At 52.1% G+C, this 25,458-nt stretch overlaps 1 protein-coding gene across 3 annotated transcripts in view; it reads left to right on the forward strand.

Annotated features, from left to right (window-relative positions):
- The window catches only part of GPSM1 (G protein signaling modulator 1), a 50,651-nt gene that overhangs the window by 11,514 nt on the left and 13,679 nt on the right, over positions 1-25,458 (forward strand). For 2 of the 3 annotated variants that reach the window (XM_085325402.1, XM_085325403.1), the window contains exons 9-10: positions 12,308-12,378; positions 15,749-15,928. In XM_085325402.1, the coding sequence (XP_085181528.1) occupies positions 12,308-12,378; positions 15,749-15,928 (251 nt within the window). The remainder of the gene's footprint in view (positions 1-12,307; positions 12,379-15,748; positions 15,929-25,458) is intronic. The other variant, XM_085325404.1, reaches the window with a different exon arrangement.

A 25,458-nucleotide genomic window follows, 5' to 3' on the forward strand; every position in this document is an offset into this window, starting at 1 on the left:
AGCTGGCCCAGATTTATCTGCCCYGTGGTTCTGGGAGAGGGGCTCTGCCATATGGTATAACTGGGAGTGCACAGCCTTTTAGCTGGAAAAAAATTAAGAAAGGGAGCACAGGAGTCTCTGCTTTTGTAGTCTGGGCTCAAACGCAGCCTACTGTGGACTGTGAGGCATCATGCACTCAGCTGAGAGCCTCACTGAGTGAGGCTTGGGGAGCTCTTGGCACGTGAAGGTTRGGGCTTAAGGCATGTGGGCAGATGTGTTCAGTCACTGGATGTAGCGAAGATGGATGAGGCAGGAGAAGGCAGGGCCCATGGGCTCTTTCSTGCTCTTTGATCCAGATGTGCTGTGCCATGCTAACATCTGGACCTTGCGTTTTTTTCTCTCCTCTGGCAAAGCCAAGGATGCCCTGCTGGAGGGAGGGAAAGGGCTGAGCTGCACTAATTAAAGGCTGCTCAGCAGAGGCTTTTGGAGATTACAGCAACCTCATTCATCTGTGGTGCTGTTGCTCGGGTGCCTAAGGTTGGGGCTGTTGTAAACACAAGGACAAAATGTCCTCTGAGGGGAAAACAGCAGTCGACGGGCTCATGGGGCAGGGCAGGTCCCCTTTGCAAAGCGGGGCATTCCCAGCTGGTGGGATGTGCAGCTCCTTGCCATGTCCTGGGAGCCTGCTGGGGGTAAAAAACCARCTGCTGCTCTTGGTGACAGAGACCTTCCTGACCTACGGCAAGACAGGTGAAAAGGGCATGGGGTATGTCCCCAGCAGCAGAGTGGGAAGCAGCAAGCGGTGCTTTGAAGAGGTTTACCAGTGGGTACTCAAGGGGTTGCTAACTTGACTCATGTCTTCTGGCAGCAGCTTTCTGAAAATATCTCATGATTTTGTCAGTCGAGGTCAAAGCCTGGGCACAGCCTCTCAGTGGCTTTGCCCTTGTGCTTTGTTTTGTAGGAGAGTACCATACAGTTGGCCAGATCTGTTTTTGTAGTAGTTGCAGCTCTATTTAGTGCAGAAAGTTGCATTTTRTTGCTTTGTGAAGCTGGAACCACACTAGAAAGCAGTGGTGCTCCAGCCTGGAGGCATCTGTGTTTCAGGGCCATGGCTGTACAGCAGCTCCCACCTGAGGAAGCGAGTGTCACAGTGCTTGGACATGTGCAGGCTTTGACTTGTGCATCCCAGAGCAGGAAGGTGCCATCCTTGTTGCCCAGAGATTTGGGGAGAAGAGTCTAGTGCTCCTGGTTTCTTCCCAGCTTTTAGTCTGACGTCAGCTCTGTGGTCCTGAACCTCTCTGGAGGACAAGAGGCTACTAATGCTCTCTGAGCCCTTGAGGAGAAGGAGACTTGTTTAATGGCTGCAAGGCAGCTTGGTACCCTCCTGTGCATCCATGAAATGACTAGAAGCAGCATAATTATTTGTTATTAATAGCAGCAATTTACAGCAAGAGGAACATCTGTTTCTGTAATGGGAGGCAGGTGAGATGGAGCTGTGATTCAAGCTAACTTCTGAACTAGTCTTGATGCCAAATAAACCTCTTGGAGAGGAGAGCTTTCATGTTCTTCTGTCCCTTCAGGTTATTTTTCCTGCTTAAGCTGATAAAATGGCTGATAGGGCAGGCACATTGTTGAATACATTACTGCACCTACTTGAAAGTAAAGCTTTGTACCAAAATCCAGTTGTGGGAAAATCTATTTAGCTGAAGAACCCTGAACCAGACCCCCAAACCGATGCCCTTTCCTGGTTACTTGCTTTGAAGTCCTGGCCCTTGCTTTTGGTGGCAGAGGTGGGGGAGGAGGGACTGTCTGTTTCCTCTGCTGTTTTGGCTCCTCTTGCTGAGCTCTTCATGAGCTAATTAATATTCTGAGAGCAACTGGATGTCAGAAGGCAAAGCTGGAAGCTGGGACAGAGGGGCAGCACTGGAAAAGTCTTGTGAAAGCAATGACCTTGTCAAGAAATGCAAACACAGAWCTTAAAGCAACAAACTAAAGGAAGAGGGAAAGTAGCTTAAACATGAAACGAATAAAACGGGCAGTATCTGCTGTATCTGCTCCTCCAGAGCCGTGGCTGCCCGGGCTCTCGGGACGGGTTAGCTCAGGTCTCCCGCATGCACTGAACGGCGCAGCCTTGCAGCATTCCTCTCCTCAATTCCTCCTTGTGTGCTCTCCCGCTGGAGGCTGGCAGGGCTGGGACGGCGGCCAGCTGGGCGGGGAGCGCAGGGAAGGGGCCCGCTGGCCGCCAAAGGGGTGGAGGCGCTGGGTGCGAGGCAGTGCAGCCCTGGCCGTCCCCCACAGCGACGTCTTCAGCGCCTCTCCCAAGGGAAAGCTGACCCGGGACTGCTGCTCTTCTGTCAGCAGTGTGTCGGCCTCGGCTGTCTCTGCTAGGAGTCATCTAACAGCAGCCAGGTGTAGGTGGGGCAGGGATGCAGGGGGCCCAGGAGGCCTTGGCACASGGATGCTGTCAGTGCTGTAGGCTGCTTCCTGGTGTGGTCTCCTCGCTGTCTGCAGCACACAGACACTGCTGCCCCGCGGTGCTGCAGCGAGCTCTGAGGGCTGGAAGGGATGAAGCCCTGAGCCTGGCTTCCTCTGCTCTGCTTGTCCTCAGCTGCAAAAGGGTAGGCACAAGGCTACTCCACTTCCTCGTGTTTTGCTGGTGTTCAGGAGGGCCTGTGCTGGCACCGCAGCCCTGCTCAGGCTTGTGTCTTCCAGTGGGGAAGAGGTGGGCAGCTGTGCTGGGCCATGCATGAACGCCCTCTCCTGCCTGGAGAGCAACCAGCTCTGCATGGTGCTGAGTGTGGGTCTGTTTGTGTCCTCAGTGCAGTTTTGAGCTTGTCTCCTTTACAGGAATCTTTGAATCCTTGGGTCAATTAGGAGTAGAAGAAATCTGCTTTCGTGTTTCCTAGCCTGTTTGTTTATTTGCTTGTTTTAAATATCTTTGAAGTATCTAAGAAGTGTTTAGGGCTGCTGAGATACTCCCTTGGCCAGCCCTCTATTGACACAAAGCAGCAGCACTGCTAACCCTCACCAGCCTGTGCCTCCGGCTGCGCAGGGAGGGACGTTCCTCCTCCGCAGTTCGCCCACCCGCCTGCGACCGACTGCGCTGGGTGGCAGCCGGGAGACGCGGCTGTCTGAGCSCAGCTCCGCTCTGACAGCGGGCAGCGCTGCTCGCTGGGGCTGCAGTGTCTGAGCATGGAGAAGGCTCAGCTTCGGGATGCAGAATGCYCTGTCTGAGGACAGGCATATCCTGGGGTTATCCTTGCAATGGCACGGCTYAGGGGGCCTGAGGATTTTTGGAAGCTTTTGAGCATTTGGGGAGGAAGCATAGAAACACTGCTGGTGTTTTGAGTTTGCAATTGCTGTCYCAGTTAATCCCTATTGGGAAGGGATGGGAGAACCCCAGGCTGRAGCTGCAGAAAAGAGCATGTGTTGGGGGGGGATATTTATTGACAGAGCTGGCTTATCAGGTGTGAGCAGTGGCCCCTGGGCAGGGGGGATCTGCAGTCCCTGGGTGCCTGAGGTGCCCTGGCCAAGCCTGGCAGGCAGCATGRCTGGAGAGCCTCCAAAGGCAGCAAGGAGGTAGCATTTGCCTTCTGCTCCACACACAAGCGTGGGGGCGATGACGCTAACGGCTTTAGCCTGAAGCCTGCCTCATTCTTACCAGTCAGAGAGAATGAGTTTTGTAGCAGTTAAAATTGTTTAGTTTTGAACATCAACTATATTTGATTTGGCTGATCAGCTGCATTTGTTTATCCTTAAAATGAAGGCCTGGGGTTGAGCTGGTTAATTGGCCTATGTATGCAGGGTTTTGATGGATGAGATGTTGACTCCAGCAGAGCACCTTTTGGCCAAGCAGAAGGCAGGATACAGGGTGGCCTGTTGGCTTTCTGTGCTCAGAGATGTTCTGTGGAGCCTTAGCTCATGAGCACTGATTTGTGCTCAGAGCGCATCTGGGTGCGAGTGCTCCTTGCTTGCCTCCCCATAAGGCACCTGCAGGCAGCCTCCAAGGAGATTTGAGTGTGGTGGTGGCCCTTSCTGTGATGCAGAAGGGAGCAGGGCTGGAGGGATGGGAGTGTTGCTTGCACATGACTTCTTTGGGTAAAGATTTAGGATGTGCAAAGGATGCTCTTCACGGTCTTTGTAATGAGACCTTTCTAAATTTGAGTAACCTCTGCTATTAGAGCTGTTAAACGACTCCAGCAGCACTGATCTGGGGTGGAGAGGGGGGAGCGAACCTCTGAGTCATCTGGATTTAAATTGAATTATTCAGCACTCAGACTGCCCCAGCTTTGTCTTTGTGAAGTTAAAAAGTATTCTCACTAAAGCATTAATAAATATCTAAGGTTATTCTCTCATCTTACTGTATAAGCAAGCCTCCTTYCTGGTGTAAATGTAGAGCAGAGCAAGACCTTTCTGTGTCACAGGAGAGAGAGTGCTCCAGGACCAGGGGAGATGGCATTGTGCTGATGAAACCCAGGTGCTTGTTTACTGTGATGTTGGGGGAGATGACAAGTGCTGGAAGAGCAAGGAGGAGGCCTGTTCTTGAACCCTGTGGCAGAGAAGGCACGATGCAGCTTTTGGCAAAGCCCTCCGTTAAATCAAGCGAGAGCGAGCTTTTTGGGAASGGCCAGTTCCTTACACAAGCCGCCGCTCTGAGCCGGGAAGCCTGGAGCACTTTGGCCAGTGCCCCGGRCTCCTGCAGTGTCCCAGCTCTGGCAGGTGCTGTTGCTTCCTGATGGTGCTTTCTTTGGGCGTTTTTCTTTTTGGGGTAGCTAAGGTATAGGAAATGCCTCTGGTTGTGATGCTCTTCTGTTTAATGGYACGGTGGCAGCACTGGGAACAAGGTGCCTCTGCTCGCTGATTTACTTGCAGCACAGAGCAAGAAAGGGGCCAAGAAGACGAATTTTCTCTCTCACCCAGGTTGAATTACTTTCCACTATCTAAAGGGTGTTGAAGGACAGGATTACTGGCAGCTCCTGGGACAACTGGAAGGCATGGGTTCAAAGTCCGTGTGGGCGGCCACCTCTGGGAGCTGGCAAGCGCCTCACTGCTGCRGGCGGCTGACTCCGATTCACAACAGTATCCAAAAGGAGGGTCAAGTACACGGTCCCTCTCTTCGGAGGCTTTTATTGTGTGCGTTTGATCCACTGCAAGGCGCTGACAAGTGCAAGAGTGTCACTGTTTCTCCTGCCCTCCCTGAATCAGTCTGTAGGACACAGCKGCCTTAATTGGGCTTGTTTAGCTGTTGGGGATGTTGCCTGCATTAATTATTGTGTGTTGCCTTCTAGTTCGAACTCGGCTTCTTTTTGATCTCTGCTTGTTCAACACAAGCCGATAATGTAAGATTGGAGGTGTTGAGGATCTGCTGTCTCCTGGCAGAGAAGATCCTGCTTTTTGAGAAGAAAACCAGGTTTTCCTGCCAAGTCTTTCACTGCTGTTCTTGAATTAGCCCTGAAGGTTACACACTTCCTCCCAGTCTGCTCCACCCAGTTTGTTTTTTCTCTCAGAAAATCCTCCTGTCCCCACAACTGTTAATCTATTAAGCTGAGCATTGCATGGGGGAGGTTATGGTCATAGAAGTCCTCTAACACAGCTCCAAACTCCCTGCAAGCTCTAAGGCTTGTGTTTGGCTTCATTAGGTGGCAAGCAGTTGAGTGTATGCCTTGAGTGGGCTGTGCTTTCTAGAGCCTGCAAATACAAGCCACTGTATTCAGTTTTTGGCCTGTATTTGCTGAGGATTTTTATTTGCAAATAGGCCTTACTCAGCTAGAGAAAAAGCTAATGCCCATTGCAGATGGGAAAATTGGAATCAGTCATGCCCAAAACCTCAGCAACTGGTAATGATGATAATGATAATAAGACACAATCACCTTGTACCCAAAGACTGCAGCTTTCCTGAGCTACATCAGTTTTGTCCCTACTGGGGGAAGTGGCAGGCTTGTGCCATCTCWGTCTCCAAGATGGTCTTTTTTCTCTGATCTGTCCACATGGATGTGAAGGCATCTGGCATGTTGTCCAGAGTGTTTCCTTACTCATGCTCCCTGCTTGAAGAGCCAGCTGTGCGATATTGCTGTTATTTCAGCCAGTTGTTCAGCTGTCAGAGTTGATTCTGGAGGATGTAGAAGTTGGGTGATATGTACATGAGATGCCTTCTGCCAAATCAGGCAGATGAGCATTTTGATTCAAGAGTGACTTTTTTACTGCATATTGTATTTTTTTTTCTTGGAACAGTTTTACCATGGAAAAAAACTCTGCAAAATTGTTATTCTGGAAAAAGGTTTTTGTAGTGTTCAGGATCTGTCTGGAAAGCTGATATTTGCTCAGCTGTGTGCTGTTCTGTGTGCCAACGAATACAGCACTTCAGAGCTAGTCAGAGCAAACACACTGGAGCCTGATCTTCCCAGCAGAAGARGTTTCATTCCTGTCCTCTGGCTCCCAGCTCTGACAACAGAGGATGAGAATGCATGGCCTTGCGTGGGACCAAAGCATTGCTGAGGAGGTCTGATGTGACAACACACAGCAACAGCCTCCCAACAGCTGCCCTGGCCCTTAGCTTTGGCTAGGCTGTATCCTTTTAGTGTCCTATCCTTTCAATTCTAAGCCCTATCTGCTCTTGGCTTTTGTCTGGACCAGGAATGGTGTTGTGGGCAACCAGGGGAGCCCTTGCACTGGTCCAGCTATCTGACTGTATCCTCAGACACAGCAGGGGCCGAAGAAGCCAGAATTCCCCTAATCCTCTCCCATCTAAAGGACAGGTGGTCACTGCTGTAGATTGACACACAGCAGCTTGGTGCCAGCATTTTACGACTCAGTCATTGTAAATAACCAATATCATTTGCTTTCTCTATCTAGAGAATAGTACTGTTCTATCCCAGTAACGTCAACTGGGAAAACAAATGCCGGCATTTATCATGTGAGACTGGCAATAATAGAGGTCAAGTGGATTTATGATGCTGGAGCCCATTATCTGTTTGAAGAATAATTAAAGCCCTAAATGAGATGCTTGTCCTACTGGAGGCTTTTTTTCCTCCTCTTGGTGCTGTGCTTTTCCCCCCTCCTTTCCTCTTTGAAGAGCTTGCTATAATAACGGAGCACTAGCTTAACAGACTTCCTGATTAGATGTCAGCAGCAAATGATTTGAGATGCTCTGCACGCTTTCTGATTTGCTCGACCATATCTCTGTGGTCACTTCTGAGCTCAGTAGGGTTTACAGACCTGTCTTTCCCCCTGAAAAAATGACTATTTTGTCTAATTTAATTGCATTCCAGCAATGCTAGGAACTGTCTGCCTCAATCAAAGCTCTGAGATGCCGGGGTCTGTACAAACCCAGGGAATGCACTGTCCTGGACTGGAAGTCATCACCCAAGGACCAAGCTGATGTCTCAGTTAATACAGAGAGAAATGAAATCGGGAAAAGACAGGGAGTGCTTACACCAAGATTTGTCTGTTTTCTTYCTGGGGGGTGCAAAGCTTGTGCTCTGTGGGACAACCCTTGTGGCTGAGGCAGTGTGGAGCAAGCCATGAGCTGTTGCGCGTGCTGCCCGGCCAGGCACGCCGCAGGAGCGCAGGCTCGGTGCTGGCAGTGTCTCCTTGCCTAGGCGCCCTGCTGTGGAGTTTGCTGATGGTTTAGTCCCGCGTCCAGCTTCCCCATGGGGCAGCTGCTGCAGCGGTTCCTGGCCTGCACAGGGCACTGTCGCTTGATCCTTGCCTGGGYCTTCTGCCCTGTCTGAGCAGGGTTGGAGTAGGCAGCTCTCCGCCCTGGCGACAGGGAGTGCATTAGAGACATCAAAACACATGTCAGCTGGATGGAGCTCCTGTTGGGGCTCCCCAAGTCACAGCTGCACATGCTCTCCGTATCCAGCTGGCCCTCCTGAGATCAAGCAGAACATCTCTAGAGAAACAAACCTCTGCCCTCACTCTTGCTACCCAGCTTTGCCTACTGCAGACTYATGTGGGGTGATCTCATTGCCATCCTGTGATAAAACACTTCCTTACCTTGTGTTTTCTCTGATTACATATTGCTTTGTGGCAAAGTGCTGATAGAGGATTTTGCTACTGCGCCTTTCCCCTCTCATTGCACCCTGAAAAATGAAGCCGTTTGTTGCCAAGTCCTTCCCTTTGGTGTTGGTACCGAGCTTGTGCTTCCAGGCAGGCTAGAGCTGGTGATGGGCACTAAAGGGATAGGAGAAAAGCCACAGAGAGAACGGAGCACTCGGCGCACGTGCAGCACGAGCACTGCACTTTAAATGCAGAGGAACAGTCTGTGTGAGAGGGGGAGGAAGAAAGATGGTATCTCACATGCGTATATTGAAGTAGTGCCCCAAAGAGAGAAGAATAGGGAGCAGTTGGGAGGATGTGATGGAGCTGGGGAAAGCAAGGCTCTTTCAGGTGCATGCGAGCGAGCGCGCACATGTTCTCCCCTTGCTCTTGCTCTGTTTCAGTAAATTTCCTCCCTTCCCAAGGTTCGTTGCTTCCTTCCGCGTTGGGAGATGATTGCTTCATCAGATTTGAAAATATTGGAATGTGAAAACTGTTAAGCTCCCCCAAGGAATCAAATTGCAAAGTTTCTCCTCCCCCCTCCAAAAAAAAAAAAAAAAAAAAAACAAAACAACAACAAAAAAGCCTTGGTTAATGGTGGTGTTGAGATCATAAGGGGGGGGGAGACATTCTGGAAAAAAAATATTTTAAAAAGAAACAACAACGCTGAGCACTGAGAAGAACAACATCTGAGGAGCTCCAGAAAAACAAGGCATGAATACAGCCAGTCAGGAGCAGTGCTCAGCTGATGTTCACAAGAAGGTTTCAACTGGCTCGATTAGAGTCCTCAGTAAACCTTAAAGACAGAGAAAGCATTTAGAAATGCCCCTGAGGTTTTCCGTTACTCTGCAGTAGGCTTGGTAAACATGCCAATAAATACTGGAGAGCGGGGGGGGGAAAAAAGCCTTACAGAGGAACAGACTCAGGTTTTCAGCTGCTCGGTYTTCTGCATCCGCAGCTGCTGCTGCTGTTGGTCGGCACTGGGGAAAGAGACAGGGACAGAGTCGAACTTTTGCTGACTATTAGGCAGTATTGCAAGTATTTCTGGGAAAAATTACTCCAAGGAGGCTGGGCGGCGCCTCGGGAGCTACGCCTGGAGCCCGCTGCGGGCAGGTCCTGCGCGGAGATGGAAAGTTAGCGGGACCTTCCTGCCGCGGGGTGCTCGTGAGTATGGAAACCTCTCTGCTGCGCGGGCTGGCGAGCGCGGCCGCTGCGCGGGAAGGGGAGATGCTGCCGCGAGCTTGCTGGGAATAACTGCCCGCGTCGAGCCGGCGCCCGGCGGGCAGCCCTAACTCAGAGGCGGCCTTTCACTTCCAGCCGCTCGTTTCAGCGGCGCTGCTTGCTGCACCCGCGGCACAGCTCGGCTCGAGCTTGGATGGCGGAGTCTGGCGCTGGCGCTTTTGTGCCTGAAGCCAGAGCCTGGCCCTAGAGCTGGTTGCTTTTTCTTCTGGAAAAAATAGCTAAGTTGGACTGTTCCGAAGTTGCATTTGTAACTCCTGCCGCCTTCCCCTCTTAGCTCAACCAAATGCGAAATCCAAGCGGTAAYAGAGGAACACCAGCATCAAACAACTGAAAAAAACAAATTGTTCTGCATGCCCTAATTGCTGGGCTAGTCTCAGCTGACTACATATATTAAATTAACAAAGGGGAACGCAGGTTTTCTCAGATCAGAGATTAATGGTTTCTGGCCAGCAGTTTAAGTGCTACTGCAAATGTATAAAAGCACCTGAGGATGGAGGTGCATAATTAACGACTCTTTAGACTGTTAGAAATGATCTGTGTTTATCTAATCAGACACACTTCACTTCTTGCTTTCCTGGAAGTGCCTGTTAAAAGCCGCGGTGACGCAGGCTTGCTTCCAGGTGCCGGGCATTGCTCTGAAACCCAAACGTACGAATGGATTAAATGTCTCGAGGTGTCTCTGATTCCAGCCCCATCTTGCTGTTGCATGCGTGAGACTGCAGTTGATTTTTGAGGCGAGGACCTCTGCTTTGCGTAACAGCTCTGGGGTTTCCCCGCTGAAAGCCGGCGTCCGCGGGGGCGCGTGAGGCTCCCGCAGTGCGTGGCACGCGCAGGAGCGGTCCCGTATCCGGTGAAGCGGCCGCTTTGCCCGCCCGCCCGGAGCAGGGCGGCTGTCTCCGTTTAATGGCAGGACCGTACCAGGTGTCCTCTCGGCCGAGCGCGTGTCCGCTTGGGGTAGCAAATGCGCTCAGGCAGCGAATAACCGTATCAGCGTTCTCATTGGCGTCCGGCAGCGCGAGCCTTTCCGAGCCTGCTGAAAGGCGATGCTGCAAGGCAGCTCAGCCAGCGTCAGCAACGGCTGAGACGACGGCGGTAGAACGAGGAGTTCAGCCTGCCTTGCTGAGGGTGGCAAAGTCCTTTTCTCCTGCCTGCTCCAAAGGGAGGCTAAGCCCCGTGTCTGAACCCTGGCCAATGTCAGCAGCAGTTGCCGAGCTTCCGGGATCAAATCCTGTTTTTGCTGAGCTGTTGCCAAGTGAGGAACTGGCTTTGCTGCATGAAAGAAGGTAGAGGTTGGTAGCAATAGCRGCTGCATATCGTTGCATGTTTTGCTTCCTCTCTGGCCTTGCTACAAATCTTTTTATCCTGGGCAAATGAACATCCAGTCAGCATCTATTTGCCTACCCCATCATTTTTTTCTTAACTAAAAGCCACATACTGGCACGGCCTGAAAATTAAGCTGGTGCTGATGGGCTTTTAGGAGTAGAGGCAGAAATGTGCAGATATGATTTGCYGATTTGACTCTTCGACTGCAAGAGGTAAATCACTTTAGCAAAGGAGAAGTGACGGGTAGGGAAATTAACTGTAGGTCATTTATAACTAAATTGTAGTTTGTGCAGCCTTTGGCAAAGCCCCAGCTGATCTGAACTTGCCTGTGTGTCTCACAAAGCTGTGCCAGGCTGAAGTTTTGACAGCAGCRGTGCCTTTGGAGTTACGGCAGCGCAGAGACGCAGCAGTCTCCTTTGGCGTTCTGGTACGTGCGGAGTCCTGGATGTGCATCAAGCAGGAATCCCTGCTGCCTGGTGCTTCTCCCGTTCACTGGAGCTTGTCTTGAATGGCTTTGCGAGTTTTGGGCCGTCTCTCTTGTTAAGTTTGTCCAGCAGCCTGGGTCTGCGGAGGTTGCTGCACTACAAGCGGCGGCATGATTTGATGGTGGTGGGAAAGCAGGGGAATCTTTAGGTTTGGTGAGCTCGTTGTTGCAGGAACCACACAGAGCTTCGTGGTTTCCGTTCTCAGGCTTGCTGTGGGGATAGCTTTCAGTTCACATGCGTTTATTCATGCTCCCCCAGGAGCTTCCCTGGGGGCTTGGAAGCTGTCATGGGACCTTGAGTCCCAAGCTGTTGTTTCTGCCCTGCTCGGTGTGGCTGGTGTGGGACGTCATGTGGCTCAGCTAAACCAAGGCTTCGGGAGAGATCAAGGAAGGGGAGCAGGAGGGTGAACGGGCAGAAGTTTTCCCAGGCGTGGTGAAGGCATCCTAGGGCTGTTTTGTAAACACTCTGTGTGATAGCGAGCAAGGTAGTAACAGCTGGAAGCAGATTGGGAAGAGACCTGTGGATAAAGAGAGTCTGGGAAACGGGAGTCAGACCTTGAACCGGTTTCCATCTAGTCTGTTATTTCTGCGATGCTGCGTTAAAATGAATGTGCTGAAATCACAAGCAAACATCACTGATGTTGCTAAATCTTGGATTTCATTGTGAGGTTCAGGGCAAGGTTTTTCTGCCGATTACGCTGGCTCTCTGTCAGTTTGAGAATATTTGCTCTTTCACTTAGTTTTCCAGCCCTCACAACTGTGGAGGAAAAACTCAAGGATGTGTCTCAAATACGGTCTTTGACTTAAAACATGAAGATAAACAAGAAACTCGCAGATGTATTGAACTATATTTTTGTTACGATCTTTTTCAATGCCAGTTCCCTGACTGTTGTTGTTGTGGGAAGGAGCGGGGCTTGTTCCTCTTGAATTCCTGAGGCSTCATCTCAAATCCAGGGTCACAGTGTCACCCTGCCACTGGTTCAGTATCAAAAGCTTCACGTAGCCTAAGCTGTTCCTGACTGCGCTGCGATAGCATTTGAAAAAAAAAAAAGACCCAAACAATAGAGAACAAAACATATCTGAGTCCCAAGGACGGCGCAGCTGCAACATCCTGTCCTTTTGACTTTGTACCACCGCAGTGAGCAGGAGCTGAGGGTCTGCCACGGTTTGAATTTTGTCTGTGTGACATTAATGCTGCCGGTGAGTGACACCCTCCTGATGCGCGAGCGCGTTGTTTTTCAGGGGCCAGGCCAAAGAGGATCCAGCGAAACAGCATGGACAGCTTAGACCTCCTGAAGTTCCCTTCTGAAAAGGTAAGCAAAGATGTCTGGCTGGCCTCGAAGATTAAGCATCAGTAGGAATATGTAATGGCTTGTCGGCGGGCTTTGTTTGCGGGGAAGTGTGCAATTAGCAGGCATTGCTGGAGTTGGTGGGGTTAACCAAAGAGGGTTTCTAGGGAGCTTGCAGGAGAGGAACAGCTGGTCAAACTAAAAAGACACTTAACTGAAAGCTGGAAAAGCCACTTTTATGCATTTTTGAAAAAAGCAGCCCTTTACCAGGAGGATGATTGTTAGCGTTTTAGCCCCATTAGCGGCTGGTGGCAAATCTTCGTCCCGTATTAGCCCAGCAGTGCCTCATTTAGCGCAGGCGGGCAAGGAGAGGTCGGGAGCGGGAGATGCTGCAGCACGGGCGCACTGGAGCTCACTTCAAGRGCCTCCAAGGATTGCTGTGCTCCAGCTCGCTGCTGGAAACGTCAGATCCGGGCGGATCAGTACTTTCGGGGACTCCCCAGGGCAAAGGCTGTCTCTGCAGTCACCTGGGAGGCACTCAGAGCAGCTGGCAGAAGCTCCTCCGTGAATTAGGTTACTCTCTTTGGACATTAATCACTACGTACACTTGTGTGCTTTTGTTAATTCCCCCAGCTCTGCCTACTGGTGGTTTTGGTTCCTACCTGCTTTGACAAGTGCAACTCCATCTGTTCTCCTCCCAGAGCCGTGGTCGTTCCAGGCACAGTGACTGCCGCAGCTGCTGAGCGTTGTCTGTTTGCACCGCTGTTGGTTGTTCCAGTACCCCCTGCCTCCAGGTCCTGAGCTCTAGGACTGGCCATGCAGGGTGAATGTGAGGGTGCAGARAGCCGTGACAGCTGTGCCTGCCGGCCAGGAGGCATCCAGTTGTGCATCCTGGCCATAGCAGCGTGGCCTGGAGCGCGCCAGCAGGGTGGGTTTCGCTGATGTGTGGTTTGCTGACGATGCCATTGGCTTGATGCTCTTTGCTGTAAAAGCTGAGCCTCGTTCGACAGCTGTGGCAGGGTCTGGGGATTTTGAGGATTTCATGTGGTGGCTGGAGGAAGCGGGAGCTGTGGGTCGGTTGTTACCTTTGGAGTCAGAAGTGAGTTGTTCTGCTCTGCACAAAGAGGTCTTGCGAGGGGTGTGCGGGTTTGGGTCTCCTTGCAGCAGTATTTTGGACACAATTCCCCTTCCTCTCTTCGGCGCTGTCTCCTGGAGAGGAGCGATTAGAGGGAAGAGTTGCTTGCTTTGACCTTGCTTTTGGGAGGTCAGTACGACTGCAAGGAAGGAAGCTGGGAAGTGAACTGTGATCTCTCCAGCACTGTTGCCTTTCTTTTTCATCCTCCCCACCATTAGTCTCTGCTGGAGACAGCTGTTACTGTCAGCAGGGATCTCTGTACCGGACAGGCCAGGAACCTTTGTTCAAGCACCTCTGCGTGGAGCCGGGTGGCTGGGCAGAGCATCCCTGCCAGGAAGCATCCCYGTCGGCCCCCAGCATGAGCAGGAACCTGCTTCCCTCTTCGTTCTGCTGTCACCAACCTGCACCTTACTCTTGTTTTGAGCTTCTCTGGTTGTAACTCCCAACCATTGGTTCCCATTTATTCCTCTCTCTACCAGACTAAAAAAACTCTGAATCACATGCTATTTTTTATCCTTAAGGTGTTTACATGTCATAATTGCATCATCTATTCTTTTTGCGATGAACTGAGCAGTCTGGGGGCTCTAACTAAGGCAGTAAGGTAYTGCAAGGAAGTTTCTTTCTAATTCTGAAATTGCCTTTTGAGGCGGCTTTTTAAAATGTGGCTGCAGTAATCCAACATTGGTCCTGCCAATAGCAGATAAGGAGAGGAAGCTCTCCTTACCCATACTCACTATTCCTGTTCGCCCTGAAAGGAAGGGAAAGTCATTCTGGCTACCCTGTCCCACCATGCTGAGCTGTTGGCATGCTGTGATTTGAGATCCTGTTCAGATCCTTGGTTTTTTAGCATACCTACCTTGAAACCCAGCTTCACRAGTCATCCCCTGAGCTGTGCTAGAGCTGCTTTCATCTGCGTGTGCTCGCTGTGATGAGGACACCCTTGGGAGTTCCTTGTGGGCTTTACACAGGGTAACAAGGAGTTTTGCAGACTGGAAACAGYGAGGCCCAAAGCATCAAGCAGGTTTAGGCACTCAGTTCCCACCGGTTATGTGTTAACTGTCCCGTACCTTTAAAAAGTGCCTTTGGAGCTAAATGCTGCATAGCTCCTGCTGGTGCTTCTTTACTAGGGCCTCATCTGCGTGACAGCAGTAATGGGGTTGTTATGACAATACAGGCAGAGCTGTTCCACGAGTCTTTGAYGGAGAGGGGATAGGGCTGTGTGTGTCTCGCGGGAAGGGCGGCGAGCGGAGAGGCCAGGCGTGAGGCAGGGCTTGGAGAAAAGCAAGGTGAGGAGGGACGAAATAGAAGGGACAAAAGCTAGAAATTGAGAGACACGTAACCTCCATCTCCTCGGTCTCTTCCTTTCCCAGCAGGGGGGTGGCAATGGTATTTTTTTTATACAGCAATGGGAGCACTGGGCACAACAAGCGTTTAAGAGAGCAAAGGAGGACAGCAGTGAGGRAACTAGTTGTAACCATCTGCTGTAATTAGTCGTGTTTCCCTGCAGTCCCTCACATGTGGCACAAGGGCTGGCGAGAGAGCTGAACGGGACCCCAGCCGTTCACGTTACCCTGCTCTTTTTAGGAGGCTGTTGGGTAAGGGCCCTTCCTCCCGTAGAAAATAGTGGGAGAACCGTGCAGGCACGGCTCTGCGTGTGCTGGGAGCCGAAGCCGCAAGGTGGGAGCGCCGCGGAGCATGTCAGAGCCGTGTTTCCCAGGGCGTGACTGGGTTATCTGTGGATCCAGCGTGGGCTGCAACATGGTTGGGGAAGAAGTGAAGATACTGCAAGTGGAGGGCCTTGTGCCAAGACTTTGGTATCCTGGGCCAGATGAGTKTGCCACTGTGTTTGGAAGAGGTTTTAATGAGTGTAGTTGCCAAAGATCACTAGCAGTAGTGGCTGTTTTGGAGCTTTCATCTATCATTCCCTGTGTTTGTAAATATACCAGCCATGTTTCTCCTTTTACATCTAGATTAGATTTTTTTAAAAGGAGGGTGCTTCTCCCTAAATATGGAGAAATTGCCTTCCTTTGTATGTTGTTTGGGTGATACTTCTTCTCCAATTATTAAAACATCCACTACAGAGATGTGCAAAATGTCCTTGTTCAACCCTCAACATCACTAGTGTCAACTCGCATCTAAACTCTGCGGCAATGACTTGCTGCTTCTGTGCCTCTCCTGTTCTACTGAAATGTGGCAGCAATTCTCCAGATAAGCTTGAGATGAGCAGTGTGTGCAATGACTGTTTCTTGCTTTCCCAAGGACCAGAATGGTGACAGCCATCACGTGGGAGACCTGAAGATCTCAGGAAAAGAGTTCTTGTCTTTACCAGTGCGGTCAAAGAAATACCGAGAGCACCAATCCAACTCAGAAAGAAGGTCCCACGGGTCGAMCACATCGCCGCTGGACACGAGCGAAGTCCGAGTCCAGGTGTCGCAATCGGTAGGAAGATGTTCTTTCCCCAGTGCTGGTCTGGGAGCTTCTTCTAGCATGTTTGTTCCTACCTCTTTTATAAGCTGATGTAGGGAGGATAGTGTACCCTATTGGATGGAGCACAGGACCTGCATCTAGCTCTACCGTTGGCTATTTGGGCAGCTGTAGGCAAGTCATTTCACCTTTCTGTGCCTTGGTTTCACTGTTCGTTAAGCAGAGCAATGRTATCAACCTCCATCTGAACTGTTGYATGAGAGATTGGTAGTCAGTGATGAACAATCCTATCTGTAACCTTCTGCAGAGGTGTGAGAATTAGACCTGAACTTTCCTGAGTTTGGGACTGTCAGGATGTGATACTCTGATTTCTAGAAGAACACAGCAATTTGGAGCCTGTGCTTTGTGCAACCTAACTTGCCTGCTGATGTTCCTGAGGAGTGGGACTTGTTTTTGAAGATGAGCAGCCAAAAATGTTGGTTGCTTTTGCAAAATCTGGTGGCTTACATCTTCATCCCTCTCATCTTGTTTGTGGTCCCTRGAGAAGCAATGCGCAGTGCGGTCTCTCTGAATTAGTTGATCATCAAGCAGAGAGGATAGAAAAACGTTGGGTAGGAGCTTCTCTTTGGCAGCAAGCTAGCAATGGTCAAGTACACTTCTTAAAGGACAGGAGCTGTTGAGAGGAGCTGGCCCAGGTGTCTGTGACTTGTGGGCTACTGGCATGCTGCAGGTCTGTTGTTCAGTGCTGAACAGCTCTGCCTCAGTCTGTGCWTGGCCCCCCTGAAAGGTGGCAGGGATCTCTGTCCTAGAAAGCTCTACATGGCCCTTTGTGTGTCTCTGCCCTGGACAATTGAGCTGTTTGTTATGCTGTTATCTTCTGGTTGTGTTGATGTTTATGTTGTGACATGTGGCAAAAACAACATAGTGGGGAGGTTTCCTGCAGCTGTGTTGGTTTTGTTCTCGGTCCTGGAGACTGGGATCCCACCCACAAATAATTGCATGTTTCTGGATCGTGGGAGGGGGCTAAGAGATACTTGAACTCAGTGATCTCAAGTGAGAAGCACCAAGTCCTCAGCTTGCTGTTGCCAGGAGATGGAATGTAACAGCAGAGATTTAATGATTGCACTGATGCTCTGAAGTATTTGGGCTTTTGCTTTATGCTGAGGCAGTAACTTGCTATCACAGTCCTGTAATCTTGCAGAGAATCCACATGGAATGAATCCAAGCCCAGAAAGATAGACCCTGTTTTTTTCTTGGTATTTAAGAAAAGTAATAGAGAGTAAAATGTTTTCAAGCTGGGTAAGAAAGCATCTGAACTGCAGAGCTTGGGATGATGAAGTCTGCCTGTAGAATCTGGGATGCTTGAAAGTGTTTCTCACAGAGTCCTCTGTTTTGGGGTCTGCTGGTTGCAGATCGAGCATGTCCTGCTGTATGTATTTGAGCACTGTATTTGCACACATGCATCCCTTTTTAATCAGACAAGTCCTGATTTTCAGTTCTGTTCTCGGACCACTAGAGACAGGATTTTTGCCCTGACTGTTTCCTCAGACTTCTCTGAGCTGACTCTTCATTCCCAACAGTGCCCATGGAAATAGTCTAACAGGAAAAGCATTTCCTGCTGCTCACCGGTGCAAACATGATCATTGAGAAGGAAAACAAAGCTCAGCTGAGCCAGAGAGGAGACAGCAGCCTGGGGGCATCTGAGGGAATACAAATGCAGAAAAAAAACACTTCTGCTAGAAATAGCCTTGTATTTTTAACTCAGACACCCAGCCAGAAGCCAAACAAAAGCCGTGCTCCAACAAGAGCAAGGCAAAGAGCATTCCTCGGGAATTTAGCGGTGAGCAAATGGGCTATGTCTGTAGACAAGCACCCACGGGACTTTGCCAACCACTGGTGACCTTGTGACAAATACATGAGTCCTCTGTGCAAGAGGAGCCTGGCTGGGCATTTGGGACCTGCAGGAGCCCAACCTCTTCTGTCTCAGGTGTCACCTGCCCACAGCGTGTGCTGGGGAGCGGTGCTGTGTGCTCAGGCCCCTGCTCCCRCTGTGCTGCAGGATCATGCCCTTGACAAGAACAGAGATGTGCCTCTGTCCTGCAATTGCTCTGATCTTGTAGGGAGGATTGCTCAAAATCGGGAGGTCGGGTGTCCCGCTCAGGAGCAAGGCTTGTCTGCGCTGGGACGTGCTGAATCCAGAACGAGCCTCCACACGGCTGCTGCGTGACAGCGTGCGCGCGTCTGCGTTCRGGCTCCGCTGGGTTAATTGCTTGGGGATGGGAATTTGGTAAATATCCAAGAAAGAGCAAGTGAAGGCAGAGACATGCCCGCCCCAGTGGCAGGAGGTGCTTTTCGGACACTTGGGACACGTGCGTGCTCCTGAGTCTCCTGGAAGCACRTGAGCAGACAAGGGGCATGCTGTTGCTCACATCGTTTAGGGGTTGGGAGACCACACAGCAAGCACGCAAAGCTGGGGCTTGCTCTTGCACGGGGGGTGGCTCAGGCTCTACCTGGCTGCTGCAGTCTGCTCCTTTCACCAGCTGCTCTCCCAAGGTCTCGCTCCTGTCTGCCCTCATTTTGCAGYGTGTATGTTAGCTCCCCACTTGCTCTGGATTTGTGAGCTGAGCCCTGAGAGACCATTTTTAATTCAGTTCACAGATACTCCTGACGTACATGATGGTGAAACAGTGTAGTGTGAACTCAACAGGATGTGCAGGCAGCAGCACGTGTTAAAAATGACATCTCCCTCCTTGCAGGCACTAGACATGTCCTATTTTATCCCAAGAGRGACTAGATCATGCACTTGACAGGGCTYYTGGCTGGAGGAGAAGCGTGACAGCCTGTCTTACCTTTTAAAATGTGTCCCTTATTTGGTAACTAATAGCCCATAGCCCATAAAAATGCCAGTGAGAGGTGTTTGATTGGGTTTGTTTCCAGGCAGTAGCACTCCATGCAGAGTTACGCAGTGGCATCCAGGCTGCGCTCATTGTGCGCAGATGATCTTAATGGCAGCAGTGAGCTTGCGCAACGGGATGCAGGTAGGACACCAAAGCTTCCCAGCGGTGCTTTCCACGGGGCATCCTGTCGTCCTTCTAGCAGTGCTCTCCGTGGGGCGTCCTGCATCCTTCCTGCAAAGCAGGCTGGAGCTCCTCGTTAGGCTTTGCCCCTGCTTGTGCACCCCTTGGTGTATTTATCTCCCTTTTTCTAATGGTTCTTGAAGCTTCTTCAGAAATCCAGGAGCCCCCCAGAACRGTGGCATAAGGCAGTCTGTGCATGCATTTGGGCAAGTGTAGGAAGGTGCCAGTGTGCACAGCAGGCAGAGGACCTGGGTGTCTCGGGAGCCTGCTCTTTGCAAGCTAGGTCCCTGCTGAGCATTCAAAACTCTGCCCGATCCCCGATGCTGCTGGCTGTGCTGCACGCCTCCTGTTTGTYGAGGCATAGAAATGGTGCCGGCACCCCGCAACCCTTCCTACCTCAGCCCCGCGGAGGTGTTGACGTGCACCCAGCAGAGCCACGTGGCCTGTGCCAGCTGGTTGTCTTCAGTCCCTRTCCCTGCCATGCATGAAAAGCCCCCCAGAAAGGTGTCTCTTGCCAGGAGACTGTCTCGGTGGTGTGTTCTGGTAGGAGGGCTGGGTCACTTCAGGTGACTTTTCTTTTGTTTTCCTATTTCTGCTGACAGTTACTGCCTTTGTAGCGTAGGCCAGACCTCAGGACAAAGAAAGTCGATGTCTTCTTGAGGGTACTTGCCAGGAGCGAAGCAAGCCCTTCGTGCAYGCTCTCCTTTTGTCCCTCTCGAAGGGAACTGAATGTAGCAGGTGCCACCCAAGATGGGGAGAGAGGCTGCTGCTCCCGGCTGGACCCTGCACAGGCAGGCTCTTCCTGCTCGCCGCCAAAGCTGGCTCTGATCAGGCTGCTTAGGCAAGATTCCCCCCAGATTTCTTATTTTGTGGGAGCTTGAAGACAAAATCCTCTCTAATCCATCAGTGAACAGCAGGTCCTTAATTAGAGGTGAGCTCTAATGGTTGCTCTAAGGTGCTTCTCTGGGATGTTAAAATCCCTACTRGCCCTTCCAAAAGGCACGAGCTTGGAAACTCCGTCCGCACGGTCCTGGGTGCTGCTCTCCTGCAGCAGGAAAGAGCTGCCGGACATTTTTAGAGTGGACCTGAGGCTGGGCACAAGGATGGCCAGCGAAAGAACCTGATCGCAGGCCTCCAAGAYGAGTGACTTAGTCTCTGGATAGTCTTACTGTCAGTGCAAGCRCTGGCTTCCTTCCAGAAGGGCTTTGCTGCCGTGCCTACCTCTGTCCTCCCCATCTGTACGATGGGGTAACGCTGCCTGCCTCCTACCCCGCGGAGGTTGCGGAGGTGTGGTGACGGCTGCAAAGCTCTTTGAGCGGTGGATGGAAGGAGCTGTGCTGTTGTTATTAGCATTGGCGATGATGCTAATTACCGAGCTGCCGGGAAACTCCCCAGGGAGGAGGCGGGCGAGGGGAGGGGAGGCAGGGAGCTGGGGGATGGCGAGGAGCCCGGCCCTGCTGGGAGCTCACTCGGGCTCTGGGAGCAGGGCCTAGGTGTTGCCAAAGCCGTGGAGATGCTGGGCTAGATAGGTGAAGTCATGGCCCAGATGCAGGAGAGAAGGCCGGGACCCTACGCGGGGCGCGAGCCTTTCCGCTGCGGCTCTGCGGCGGAGAGCTCCCTGCGGGAGTGTTGCTTAGCTTGTGGAGCAGAGAGACGGGCTTTGCTGTCGCTCGCGCGGCCCAGCTGCCGGGGCTTTCCGAAGGCAGGTAATTGCCTAGCGGAGGCTGGCGGTCGCGGAGCAAGAGGAGCTGCACGAGCCTGGGGAGATGGGGAAGATTCAGATCCAGCTGGTGGGGGCGAGACGCGTTGGGTCACGTGTTGTATCAGTAACAGACTCCTGAGCAAAAGGACCCGTGTCGGAGCTCGCTCCCCGTGCCTGCGGTCGAGATGGGCTGGATGCAAGCGCTCCCTGGGATGCGTGCGCCACGCTCCTGCTGAGCTTTCGCTTTTTAAAGTCACATCAAAGCGGAAGGTTTTGTACCACATGAAACACAGGCATCAAAGGCTTGGTCATAGGTTTCACCCCTCTCCTCCACCTCCTCCTCCTCTGTGCAGCAGGCTATAAGGCTTCAGCTCTTGACTGGCTGATCCACCGCTGCATTTTGCAGAGGGTTATCAGATGAATGGGCTTTCTCYAGTGCTTTAGAAATATGGCAGGACCACAGATCTGCAAGGTTGTCCTCTCGCAGACCCCTGCAGTTGTGCCCTGAAGCGTCCATGATCTGYGGGTGTCCAAGGCTGGCACTGCAGCGGTGAGCAGAGCCTCACCCCAGGCGCCTTCCTGCACCAACGGAGAAGGCGGCCAAGCACCTCGGTGATCTTAGCAGTGTTAGAAACGGGTGCTGAAGCCACGTGTCCTGGATTCCTGCCGGGAGCCTTATCCCCCGAGTAATTTYCGTCCTCGCCAGGACGGCAGCCGGGGGGGCTCGCTTGCTGGCTGCGCGTCAGGGCAGGTTGTGGCCGAGCCCACACCAGCTCGCCCCGGCAGCAGGGCTTGTGTCTGGGGCTGAAGGGCTCCGGCAGAGGAAATGAGAGGTTGCGGAAGGTCACCTCTTGCTGGATGTGCTCTCTTTTTTGTAGAGGAGAATAACACACGGTGTCGAGCTGACATGGATGCTTTAGAGCTTTCTAYTCCTGTGGAAGAAAAAGAGAGGGCCCATGGAAAGCAGAAAGCAAAAGGCTATGTATTCCTGGAGGAACTGCTGGGGAGGCGGTTGGGAAGCGGTGCCTGTTGTTCTGGCCCATGCAGTTAGTCTCTGAAGCCAATGGGATGGTGCACATGCCCAAGTTCAAGGGCTAAAGCACTTTGTTGGGTCATGGCCTGTCAGCTGGAGCAAAAAGCATGAAGAGGGGTAAAGATCAAGCCCACCCTTCCCCCCTTCACGGGGGTCGGTGCTCTGGGAACAGTCCTGTTGGTCTGGACGCACCTCTTCCCGGTGGAGTGCAGTAGCTGTGGGAGCACTTCCTCGCTCTTGAAACCCGCCCTCCGCCCTGCCCTCAGCAGAGCCCACTTGTAGGCAAGAGAYAGAGGAGCCTTGTTTGAATGCAATGAAGACTTGCAGAGATGGGTCGCTGCTCTGTTTAGACACTGAACAATTTTCAAACATTCTGTGTCTCCAAACATTCCCCATGACAAATGTTTTCTTAAGGCTTTTTTTTATGATTACAGTGAAAAACAACCATAAAAGAAGGGAAAATTTTGTAGATTATACCCCCTGAAGGCAGGTTACCAGAGCCCTTGTAATGGTCTCATCTCTCATGATTTACTAGTGGCTTGTTGGGTTGCATGAACAAGGCACAGAGCAGATGCTCTTGGCTGACCCTCACTTGGCCTCTACAAGAGCCCAKTTCCTGGAGTCACCTGGGCAGGGACAGAGTTGGGGGCAGTGTGGTGGCAGTGGCAGAGCTGGGCAGACAGGTCCTGCCTGCCTCTGCTGACTGATGTGTCACCTAGGCAGTGTTGAGATGTCAGGTGCCCCCATCCATCCCCCACGATGTCAAATTGGTCAGATGAAGGAGAGAAGGGAGAATTTGTCAGGCTGAGTGCTGGATGCAAGGCAACCACAGCCTGTGGGCACTTGCACCCTGACCCCCAAGCATCTTTTGCCTGATTATCTCGTACCATTTGGGAGAAGATTAAACTAACACTTGCAGTCCCCYCAGAGCTTGCACATGAGGGGTGAGGCAGGAACTACCCCAGCGCAAGGGCACCAACTGCACGCGCGGCCCCCCTCACCCCACGGCGTAGCCTCTGCGTTTTGCTGAGCTGCATAACCCTGCCGTTGGCAATGGGCAGACTTGGGATGCGAACGTGCGCTGAGCCGGAGGGGGCTGGGGAAGGTGGCTGCTGCTGAGGCTTAGACTGCTCCTGTGGCACCTCGGGGCTGCTGTGCTGGGGTCGCTCTTTTGAGGGTTGTGCAGGTAAACACGGACGTGTGGCTAAGTCTTGTAATGCTTTATCCTGCTGTTGAGTTTGTGGGACCTTCAGTGCCTCGTGCAGACGCTGACCTGTGAGATATTTCCTAGCCAGAGGCAGGATGCCCTGGAAAGGTTCTTGGAGAGCTTGAGTCTGGCAGATATCTGGAGACTCCTTCAGAGGTTCAGGCTGTTCGGAGAAGTGGACAGTGATCTGGTTGCCTCCCCAGAGTTGTCTTTAGCTGTCTGACCTTTCTTTCCGTACACGTGTATGAGCTTCTCGTAAAGCACTAGGCGCTTTCCTCTCTCCTTTAGCTCCCCTTTCCCTTTTCGGGTGGGCTGGTTGCACAGATGCTGCACGAGCTGGGAGAGGAGTGAAAGCCACGCTCCCAAATTTAGAGGGGAGGCACAGAGCAGAGCCAGAGTCAAGACACTTGTGTGTTTTGCGGTGCAGAGCCCTGATACTTGCTGAAACTTCAATGCTAGCTTGGGAGGGAGGAAAATAAAAAGGTAGAAAATCTCTGCAAAATAACTGCACGAAGGTTGTGGGGGGGGGGAGGCAGCAGCATTTTCTGGCTTGTGCTGCCTCTGCTGCGTTCATTGCCTCCAAGGTAAATTATCAGTTTCTTAAATATTAACAGCTGCCAGATAATGAATTCCCCCTCTCTGTATTATAATGGCACTAAAATTGGGATTTGCCTTGATTTTATCTGCAATTATCCAATGAGAGTATGTGACAGAGAGAGAGAGGCACAGCAGAGCCRGGCCTCGTGCTGCTTTGCTGCTGCCGAGGGTCGTGTCGGGGGCTTGAACCTTCCCCGTGGGCAGCTCCGGGGCGCTGCGGGGGGCTGCCGTCTCCGTGCTCCGGAGCGCAGGGGCTCCGTTGTGCGCTCGCCTGCCCCGGCAGCCCCCGGCTCGTGGCGGATGGCCCCCGCCGCTCAGGCTCCGCTGTCGCTTGAGATTTGCTTAGGGAGAGAGCAGCTGTCTTCAGAGCGCTGCGCGCGATTCCCTGCGCTCTGCCGCTGCTCTGCCATCGGTGTGTAGCCAGTCCAAGGCTCTTCTTTTCTGCTGTCTGCCTTGGCTACCTGGGTGGGGGGCAAGCAGGAGGCCCCGCAGAGCCCAGAAATGGGAGCCCTGGAAATGGCCAAAGATGCCTCAGGTGCCACGTGGACAACAGCCTGGCTGGATCCGAGAAGCACAAATCCTCCTTTCCACCCGCAGCTTTTGCTTCGAGGAAGGAAGCGGGCGCTGGCTGCTCTAACCAGCCRACTCTTGAGGGTAACTGCCCAGCGTGATGGGCTTTTCGGTGCCGAGGAGACTCTCAGTTGATGCTAGCTTAGTTTTGGGAAAGCAGCTGCTCTGCTGTGAGGCCCCTGAAGGTGCTGTGAATAGGTTTGCCACTTCTTAATTTAAGCCTAGAAAAGGGCCAAGTTGTGACCTCTGGGTCCTCAAGAATATCTGACCCTCCTGGGTGCAGAAGCAGGAGAAATGATCCCTGCGCGATGCACTGTGCAGCCTGGGACAAGGGTCGCTCTTCTCTCCTCCACGTGCTGCAGACAGCACGGAGGGCAAAAGCTAAGCAGAAAAGAGACCGTCACCACTTCRGAGAGGCAGATAGCAACTCCTACGCACCATGCGGGACTGATGTTGGCAGGGCAGGTGATATCTGCGTGGGCCGCAGAGCGATYGCATCCTTTATCCAGGTGATGGGTTGAGAACGGCTCACTCAGGGCTGATCACAGCCCCCCGGCGGTGCCCGGCCGTGCTCTGTGCTGAGCACGAGCAAGGTGGAGGCATCGCTGCCTTGGTGCCAGTCCAGAGCCTTGTCATCCGCTTCAGCACTCGAGGTCCCAGAGAKAAAGCTTAATCCCTTATCTTCCAGTCTTAAGGATATTCTTGTTGCTGGGACACCCTCTTTTTGCTTCTTCCCACTTTGCCTGTCTCCCGTTGCTACTCCTCCCAAGCTGAGGTCAGGTTGTGAATCAAAGCTGTGCACTGTAAAGAGAAGATAGGAGACAGGATTAAAACAAGTCTGTGCATGTGCTTCAAACACACCTAGAGACAGATCATCCCGGCTCCCCTAGATGCAAGGCGGCTATCCGACCTTCGCTGGTGTCGGTACGGTACCCACAGTTGGGATGCTTCTCAGATCTCCTGGGCTCAGGATCAGGGGATGGTAGGAAAGCAGGTCTGGGACCCTCTATTCCAGCATAACCAGCTACGTGTGGAAGCCTGGTSTGGAGCTAGGAGCTGTACGGAAAGGTCTCTCTCTTGAGGGACYTGGTCTAGCAAGGAGACAAAAGGTCCCCAGCTGGTCCTTGCCAAGGGCTACAGCAGGAAGTCTGCAGGGTGGCTTGTGCAGTGGTCTAGGCTGGGGTGAGTAACCAACATAGCAAACACATTCTCTTTCCAGCTGACTCACTGTAGCTGGATTTTCAGTTATTGGTGCTTTGAAGCCATAATTAAGGTCTGCCCTCCCCTTTGCGCAGCCTTTTCTCCCGGCAAATTGTCACCCGTCATGTGGTATGCGACAGTAAAAGAGATGTTGCACTC

This window comes from Rhea americana, unplaced genomic scaffold (genome assembly GCF_003343005.1).
Source record: "Rhea americana isolate MKP2758 unplaced genomic scaffold, rheAme1 scaffold_97, whole genome shotgun sequence".
In the NCBI taxonomy this organism is placed as follows: Eukaryota; Metazoa; Chordata; class Aves; order Rheiformes; family Rheidae; genus Rhea; species Rhea americana.